At 48.6% G+C, this 9,406-nt stretch overlaps 1 protein-coding gene across 1 annotated transcript in view; it reads right to left on the reverse strand.

Annotated features, from left to right (window-relative positions):
* Positions 1 to 3,850: 3,850 nt before the first annotated feature.
* Nr2f1 (nuclear receptor subfamily 2 group F member 1) overlaps positions 3,851 to 9,406 on the reverse strand; it is a gene marked incomplete at its 5' end in the record, with an annotated part of 9,746 nt that continues 4,190 nt past the window's right edge. Inside the window, 3 exons of the mRNA XM_033765664.1 lie at positions 3,851 to 4,730; positions 5,052 to 5,252; positions 6,727 to 6,838. Of these exons, the coding sequence (XP_033621555.1) occupies positions 4,357 to 4,730; positions 5,052 to 5,252; positions 6,727 to 6,838 (687 nt within the window). The remainder of the gene's footprint in view (positions 4,731 to 5,051; positions 5,253 to 6,726; positions 6,839 to 9,406) is intronic.

Genomic DNA, 9,406 nt, shown 5'->3' on the forward strand with positions numbered 1-9,406 from the left:
ATAAATAAGTAAATAAGTAAACTCCAGCGGGGGGAGAGGGCCTGGAAAATGGATTCGCTGACAAGGAGAGATAATAAATGAGGGGCGCTTTCAGATAGATATCTCAGACGTGAAATTGCGCCCAGCTGGTTGTGTAAGCAAACAAATAGTTTCATGTTAGGAACTCTCAACTTGTGGCCTGATGAATAGAACACGACAGAGGTAAATGGGTCTTTAACTCATTTAGGAATACAACTCTTTGGCTTCCCAAGGAAAGGGCCCAGTGACACCACAGATCCCAAGCAAGCCTTTTAACAAGAGTTTTATTAGTTCCCCGGCCCCCTCCACTCCCACCCCACCCTAGCTCCTCCTGGTATCCTATTTGCAGCTGATTTGTTCCAAGGTATAGGGGAGATTATGGGAGACCGTTCAGCCACTGTAAGAGTGCGAGGATACGCGTGCAGGAAGAAGAGACACTGTTTTTTTAAAGAAACTTTTTTTTTTTCCTTCCATACTCCAAGGAGGCAAGCTCAGGTGGGCTTTGAATGTCTGGGCTCTAGTTCCCTGGCTCACCCAGTGAAGCTGGATGCTTGGGCCTCCCAGAGCTGTTCCTTTGCTGTTGTCAGAGGCTGAGCTTTGGCTAACTCAAGGAACAGAGGCCCGGATGCACAGAGGTACCCACACCCCACCTCTGGGCTTCCTTCTACCCAGTCTGGTAACACACTAGGTAGGATGGGGGATGGGGCAAAGGTCACACTCCTCCCAGAGGCCAGGCCTCATACCCTGGGGCGGAAAGGCTCAGCCGGGTTCCCTAACTATCCCAGAGAACCGTGCTCCCGAGATGGCCTTTCAGATGTTTGCAGCAAAGCTCCTGGCTAAGGTAGTTGAAACTGACTTCAAAGCCTTTAAAGTTCTCAGCTGTCCAGAAAGTGTTCCAGCTAAAATAAAGGACAGACTGTCCAAGGTCATAGGTAATTTTGAGAGTGAAGTCGCCTTAGGTGAGCTGCTCTCCAATTGGTGAGCTGTATTTTCTCTGGCCCTGGGAACCATTGGTTCTACCTCTTTCCAGTAGCTCTACTCCAACTCCTTAGAGCTCTGACAGCCTGAGCAGGCCCAGGCCTAGCAGGGCTTCACCACCCAGGCAAAGGCGACCCTCTGGCCTCCACTGCCTGCAGCCTCCAACCTGAGTTCCATGGCTCCCCCTGGTGCCTGGCTCGGAGGCAGGCTCAGGGGTCTCCTGGCCGCCACCCAGACAGAGGAAGTCCCCACCTGTCCCACCTTGCTTCCTGTGCAGGTCCTGAGCAGCAGCAGTGATCAGAGCCCGAGGAAGCTGTGGATGTGCAGTCAGGGCAGGCTGGCCACTCCTGAGGGCTGACCTGTGCCCTCCCAGGGACCTCTGCTGCCATCCTCAGCCCCAGAGGCAGAGTTCTGATGAGGCCGGTGGGAGGTGGAGGGAGCCTTCAGACTCCAGAGCTCACTCCCTTCCTAGGTGTCAAAAGGCTTAGCGGCCCTCTCGGTTCCTAAATTCCTAAACTTTCCCTTAGCACGAGGAGATTCCTGAGTTCTTTCTGTGTCCTGAATGTGCAAAGCCTCCTGACTCACATAGCCTGGGTCCCTGGGCCTGCCCTGTCTCTGCTAAGATGGGCAGAGATCTCTGATTCTGGGAATACGGTGTCTCTGTGCATAGTGCAGGCTCAGGGAGGGGGCACCCAGCCACTGAGGAGGCAACAGGAGAACCCTACTCCCAGTCTCCAAAAGGACCCCTCTTTGGTTTTTCTATTTGTCCTAGCCTCAGGGTCCTCCAAAAGCCCACCAGGGAGTCTGTGAAGTCAGAGGAAGGCCTCCCTCCCTCTTCGCTGGGTGGATTGGTCCCAGAAGAGCTTACCAAAGTGGCCGGGATTGCCCAGGCCACGAGCCACCCTCTGGATCCACAAACAGGAGTCAAGTGAGCGCTCTCACCTCTGAACATTGGAGCAAGTGCTCCTGTGTCAGTGGCCTTTGCTCTCAGGCCAGTGTCTACACTGGGCACCTTGTGATTGGGCCTCCCTATAGAAATTAATTGAAAAGTACATTTCCGACCTATGAAAATGTTTATCGGTTTTCATCAGAGGGATCACACTGTAATGAATATATTTACATCTCATTTCCAGAAAGGCAAGAAAGATCGGCGAGCTCTGGGAGGGAGCTGCTCCCCTCCCCCTAGCGAGTGCCCTAGTGCAGCCCACTGCACCCCAACACTCGGGGAGTAGCATGGCTAGGATGGAGGGTTCCTCACGCAAGCAAGCTCTGAGAAGGTGGCCAGAGAGGAACCAACGGATCTCTGTGTCCCCTGTCCTTTTAGGGTGTCCCATCTACAGGAATGTCAAGTTCGGCCCAGAGACATCCCCGGGCCTGGTGTGGAGAATGAGGACCGTGCAGGGGGTCCACCCCGTGTGGGTCTGGCCATCCTGGCTCCTTATCTTGGGTCTGCTGGGCACTGCCCATGCTGGGCTGCGTCTAGAATATCAAAAGCCCCAAGCCAGTTGGATGGAGTGTAGGAGCTTGCTAATGCATGTTGGAGGGCGAGGATCTGGAGACTTCTAGATGGCAAATGGAAAGCACAACATTGCCAATGACTTCTGAGAGTGAAGCTTTTGCCTCATCCGGGACTGTCTGGGGCTGGAGGGAGGGGGAGGGGTGAGGTGTTATTTTTAAAAGATCTGGCTTTATTAATACGTTAAGAAAGAGCTCCCTTGGCAGTATGTGTTCTCACAGCTCCGGCTCAGATCCTATAAAACATTCACGCTCTGAAAGCTGTTACAGAGAGCTGCCCCCCACGCACACCCACCCAAAGGCCTCCAGGGGAGGTTTCTGCCCTGCAAGGGCCGAGAGGACGCAAATGCCGTTCCTGCGGAGGACCGGCTCTGGCTCCTCTGCTCCTCCAACTCCCGCTCCTGGGTTCCGGGTCCACCCCGCTAAGTGCCACAGCGGAAGCGGCAGGATGCCTTGTGTCTGCCCACCAGGGCGCCGGAACCCTCCTGGGAACCCCTGTGAGGGGATCTGGAGGGAAGGGCAAATCGAAGCTGGATCTTGGGGGACCTTGATGAGGGACAGAATCAGACCTCGGAGTGCTGAACCCCCCCAGCTCCACTTCCGACCAGCGGGGAGAGGAGCCCCACCAGCTCCCTGAACCTCGGTTGCCCAGGACCTTTTCTTCCCGCTCCCCCAGCGTAAGGCCTTGACCTCGCACCTCTCCAATACTTTGCCAGCTCAGCAAACTGCCACCTGCAGTCAGGCCCTGGGGCTGCCCTCCCGTCAAGTAAAGCAGACCCAGGCCTGGCGCTTGGAAATTCGGCCGCCTGCGACCCAGCTTGCCCCAGCCTCCGAGCCTCCTGCCCAGCTGCGTACAGGGCTTTTGTCTGCGACTCAGGTGCCCTGCCCTGCCTGCAGACCCAGCGCAGCCTGGCCTTCCGCATTTACAAAACCAAGGCAGCGGCTACTTGCAGGAAATGACTATTGCCAACTTGGTTACTGGACTTTAAGAGCCTCCCCCCATACTCCAATTCCAGTAATAGTTAATGTGGAGATTAAGCAGGTTTCTCTTGCACTAATGACATTAGTCAAGCAACAAGACACGTGAGTTTTGCTAAATTCTTTTATTTTTGTTTAAATTTTCACTTCAATTTTAATTCTTGAAGAACAGCCTCGACAACATATATCGCACTCATTATAAGAAGCAAAGGGTTATATCAAAAATTATTAGTATAGAATCACAGGAAATCTGGTTTGGAACCAGAAAAAAATACAAAACAGATATAGATACATAGACACAGGACAATTTTTATAATTATTTGGAAAATGTTATTTTCCCCTAATTCTTGTTTCCTTTTTTATGCGCATACGATGTTTAAATTTTACAAAAAAATGAAAATAAAGACTAGTATTTTACAAAATGAATAACAATGTTCAGTGTGTGTTTCTACATAGGATTCAGTCCACTTCCATATGTGTTGTTTTCTGTACAGAATTATATCCACAGCCATCCACAATAAATCCTGGAAGGTCCATTAGTTTCCTTCTGTTTTATTAAAATTCTCATGGTCCTCTCTTCCAAAAAAAATTTTTTTTTCATTTTCTCACTAGACACAAGATCTTTTTCTCTCCTTGTCACCATGCTCACAGATCTGACCCTAAAACAGTCTTTTGCTCCTGGTTTGCAGCTCAGCGTGCTCAGAGGGGCTGCTGCAGGGTGGGCCGCTCCTGTCCCCAGCCTCCCCCCACCACCTGGCCTGCCTGGCCCTCAGCACCCAGAGTCCCCAAGGCTTTGGAGTTCTTGGCCCTCCGGGGGTCACTCAGTCTCTAGGGCAGGGGCAGGGGCGGGGCGCAACCAGCCGAGGCCTAGGAGCACTGGATGGACATGTAAGGCCAGTTGAAGCTGCTCCCAGACAGTAACATATCTCGGATGAGAGTTTCGATGGGGGTTTTACCTACCAAACGGACGAAGAAGAGCTGCTCGATGACCGAGGAGGACACGGTGCGCAGCGAGGGCAGTCGCAGCAGCAGTTTGCCAAAGCGGCTGGGCTGGTTGGGGTACTGGCTCCTCACGTACTCCTCCAGCGCACACTGGGACTTCTCCTGCAGGCTCTCGATGTGGGCGGCGTCCGACAGGCCACAGGCATCTGCCCGGGCAGCCACAGGAGGAAGAGACAGGGAAAAGGGCACACAGTTAAGCCAGCGAGCAGCAGGGCCACAGACAGCATGCTCACCATTTTTATTTCAAGGAGAAAAGGAAAACGAAGAAATAGGAAGCGGGGAGGGAGAAAAATTTCCCACTCCTTTCATGTCCCCTGCCCCCAGCTCCTGAACAAATAAAAATAAAACAAGCCCCCGCCTGGCCTAGGGGAGCTGGAGATACACACACACACACATACACACACACACACACACACACACACACGCAGAAGCAGCAACTCCTCTAGTCCCTTTGTTTTTCTCTACCTTTGGATTAAATAATGTACGATACTGGAGCCATGTTTGCTGTGTAGAGCAACCTGTCCTCGCCTGCCTGCAGGGGAGCATCTTTCTGGCTGTACTCATTAAAGGGAAGACTTTTGTGGCCCCCTTTGCCCCCGATTTCAGGGTGTTCAGGGCCCCTGAAGATATACACAGCTCAGGGGCAGCTCTTAACGGTTTCTTGGAATCTCCTCTCAAATCCAAATGACCCCAGTCAGAAAGCTCAAGGAGAACGGAGATTGTGTAGTGAGCACACATGTGAGCAGGGGGTAAGGAACTGCCTAGAATCAGATCAAACCCATGCTTTAGCAATACAGGATTTGAGATCCACTATCTATGCAAGCAAGGACTCTGCAGCAAATCCTCCGTGAGAGTGTACACTTCTATCTGTGCCTTAGATCAAGTAATTGAAAATTGGTCACATCTCTGTAAGCTGTATACTAATCAGGAGGAATATGGCTCAGTTACTCCAGGCTTTGGAAAGCAGACATCTTCAGGGATCAGACACAAGACTGGGTTGGGGGCCGCTCCTGCTGCTCAGGGAGTGGGGTGTGAGGAGGGTCTGGAGGTGGGGGTGGGACAGGCTTTCTGTGGCAGGACCAAGGGAGGAAAAAAAAGGCAGTGCCACACAATGATGGTATCTCAAAATCTGTGCTGATTTCACACCAACCAAGGCCCTTCTTGTTTGTCTAAAAATATTTTAAGACAGATGATTATACTATATCAACTAACCAGAGGCAAGCAAATGGAGGGGATGGTGGAATGAGAGGAACTGAGGGAAGACCATTCCTACTTCAAATACCCATGTTGTTTTTTGTATTAATAATAAATATTTTAAAAACAGGAAGATCACAGAGGGGCTTTTTTTTATCTAGTCAGGAGGTTTGACAAGAGATCAAAGACAAGAGTTTGCTAATATATAGATCTGGGGAGAAATTCATGCATGGCTGTGCCCCAAGAAAATATATTGTATACTTGTGAATGGGCAGGTGTGACCTTAAGAAGACACAGCAAATGATTCAAAGCAAAATCTATGTCTGCTAAATTTCTGTGCTTTATGTCCTTATATTTCAAGAACTAGGATTTACAAAGCATCCTAACACCTTCATCTAGAAGTCCACGGCCTAGAGTGAAAACACAAATAAAACTAGCGAAAATTCCAGAACTTCTGAGGTGAGTCCCCTCTGACCTCAAATTCAGACTGGGTCCTTCTCAGATGTTTAATTACTTTAGCCAGCTGGCTGGATGCGTCGCACAGGCCTGAGCTGGGAAGCCAGTGAGGTTTTATGGCAGAAGGGCTAAGGCAGAAGCTCTTTGGGGCTTGGCTGTGCAGACTGAGTTCTGCCCTTGACCCTGTTGCTAACCTGGCCCTCACAAATGGACACAGTGCAGACCCGTACTGATTACACACACACACACACACACACACACACACACACACATCTTACACTGATCTTGCTTTTCATACATTATCTGTCCATGATGCCACAGATCACCCCCAGACACAGACAATGCAACACAGAGGACCCATTGATACCCCAGCAAATTTCTGAAAAAGATCCACATGGTATCCCTTCAGGTTAGTAAAACATTTATCTGGTATTTAACACGGGGGTCCCCAGGGTGCAAGGTCACTTTCCAACCACCAAAGAGCCCACTCCAAAAAAGAGGCCCAGGAAAGCTGTGCTTGGGCCCTGTGATGGCTGCTCCCATCTCTTTTCTCAAAGAAGGCAGAGTGCCCATGGCCAGGCTCACTTGCCAGGTACCAGCATTCAACCTTGTGGCCCTGCTTGGGCAGGAGCCCTCGGTCTGGCCTGACTTTGCACCCAGAGTATTCATTCACCCTTTTGCAACAGGAGCCTCCCAACTGTGGACAGACGGTGGGAGCTTTCACGTCAACTGAGGGGATGGATGTACAATAATGCAGGTCATATTTACAGTCCAGGAATTATTTTCCAGATAAGGAAAGGAGGGAGAATGTGCAAAATCCATGTCTCACTTTTTATATGGTAGTGTCAATGCGGGAACCCTCAATATTTCTTCCAAGTATATGGAAAAGAAATTATGTAAATAAATAACCATTACTGCTCAGGCCCTCCTGGCTTAGCCTTTGTAGTGCAGAGAATGTATTTCATGTTGTGCATTCAGAAGAGTTTAGTGTTCAGGAAATATAGATGTAATCAGCTGCCATAACTAGAAATCAAAGTTATTATTGTGCTGAAAATGGATTTATTGTATTTATGTTAACTAGATGGTTCATTTCAAAGACGGTCTCATTTATTTGAAGGAATATTTAGGTGTATGAATTAATGAATTTTTTAAAAGTAAGTTCAGGTCATGACCTAGTCCTTGGATGCTGTCCAGAATATTAAGGATTAAACCTACCATCCGGAGGCCAAATGTGAAAACCACCACAGGGGACAGCCGTGCCAGCTTCAAATACTTAAGCCAGAGCAAACCACGTTGGACAATATGTCTAAAACTGTCTTTTCCATCATTCAAAGTTTGCTTAAAAGTTGGATGACTTTGAGAAGGCTTCCCATGAATTCCCTTCTGGCTGGCAATCAAAACAAGTTTAGTCAAAAGTGGAAATGTGTTGTATGGAGGAGGGGGGCCTGAATTACTACTGACAGCTCTATTTCCATTTTCAGATATTCTGCTTGCACTTATCCAACAACATAATGTTATTGTTCACTTTTAGGGACCTCTTGCACTTTGACGACTTGGTTCAAGAAACTTCTTTGGAAAACTTCTAGGTTGATTTTTTTTTTTTTTTTAAGGAACACTTTCACAGGAATGTTTCAGGATGGAAAGTTAAAAGAAAAGCATGCATAATTCCACAATGTTCCCTGCAGCCTGCACAGTTCTCCCTGTCTCTGGGAAAGGGCATGAGATCAGCGAAGTCAAGGGGTTCAAAGAACCTGAGAGGGGACCAGGAAAAGGGAGGGGAGACCTTCCTGGAGAAGACCTCTGTCCGGCTCCAAGTCACATTTCTGCTACAAGACACCTCGCTGGATGAGATTTTAAAACCCAGCTTCCCTGACACTGGCTTGCTTCCTGATGAATTTGGCTTAAGAGCCTGGTGGTAGAGAGCCAGCCAGGCCCCAGGCCTGCCAGAGCTGAAGCAGCCTGGTCCCTGCTTCCCAGGCTCTTTGTCACTTTTGAAAACCACGTTTCCATCAAGAAGACTTATTAAGATAAAATGCATTCACACACTGAGGAGGCTATTCAGTAAATCTTCCATTTGTTTTAAGGTTCACAGTTTATCCTCTTGCAAAGAATAACTCCCTCTCTCACCAGCGGACCTGCATTTGCACTGAAAGTGAAAGGGGGGCAGTCCAAGTCCACGGCTCTGGCCACCCTGCATACAAATGAGATGCTCTTGTCTAAATAAATTATCTGCTGTTCAGATCGATATTAATACTACATTTGCTACATTACAATATTGTGCAAATTTAAGAGTCATTTTAATACAATGTAAATACGATTCTTCACGCATGAAAGCCAAGAAATATTGATAGATTATCCCACTGCTTACTGTTCCACAAGGCCTTGGGAAAGAGATTTTGCCATCTCTCCTCAAGAATGGTTTTAATTTGGCCTTTGGAGGGCCTAGCTCTAGGATAGATTTATTAGAATGGTTTATTTGTCCTCCGAATGTAGGAATTAAAAACAATAGTGCCTATAACAGGGGTAAAACTATGGCTCACCTCCTTAGAGTGGGCAAGGCCCAAGACTCAGTCTGGGTGGCTCTGTTCCCCACCTTTCTGACTTTGTTTATATTTCCCCCCATTACCTGCCCTACTCGTGTTTATGTTTCCCTCTTGCAGGTTACAATAATAAAAGGCCAGCAGTGTTCTCAGAGGCTCAGACCAGAGCTCTTCAAAGGCAACATTAATACACTTTCCTGGAAGTTAATTTGAACCATCTATCATAAGAGAAATTGTTAACATGCACGTTACCACCGCCTACACTTAATTTGATATTTTAAAGGCACTCTTTTAAATTTCCAGGGTTCATGTGTTTGCATAGCTATGAAATTTATCTCCTGGGGCCAGGAATCTTCTCTTCCTTGCGGGTTCTACAGTACTGCTTTTTTTTTCCTTTCTTGTTTAGATCGAATCCATTTTTTACGACCCTCAATAACCTGAGCAACTGCAAACATGAATGGTTTCCGATAAGGGAAAATCGGGCAGCAATAAGGTGGGATTATTTATGATTTATTTGGGCGCATTCTTCTCTTTCCACCTCTCTCTCTCTCTCTCTCTCTCTCTCTCTGTCTCTCTCTCTGTTTCTCTGTCTCTGCCAGGAAAACTCATCCAGGGAACGTGCCACACAGAGTAGAAAGCCACGTTCCCACGTTCCTCGGCTTCCTTCTCCTCCCCCAGAAACGCTGAGCTCTGGCGCGCGCGCGCGCGCGCGCGCACACACACAC

This window comes from Fukomys damarensis, unplaced genomic scaffold (assembly GCF_012274545.1).
Source record: "Fukomys damarensis isolate Sample0158 unplaced genomic scaffold, DMR_v1.0_HiC HiC_scaffold_3, whole genome shotgun sequence".
Classification (NCBI taxonomy): Eukaryota; Metazoa; Chordata; class Mammalia; order Rodentia; family Bathyergidae; genus Fukomys; species Fukomys damarensis.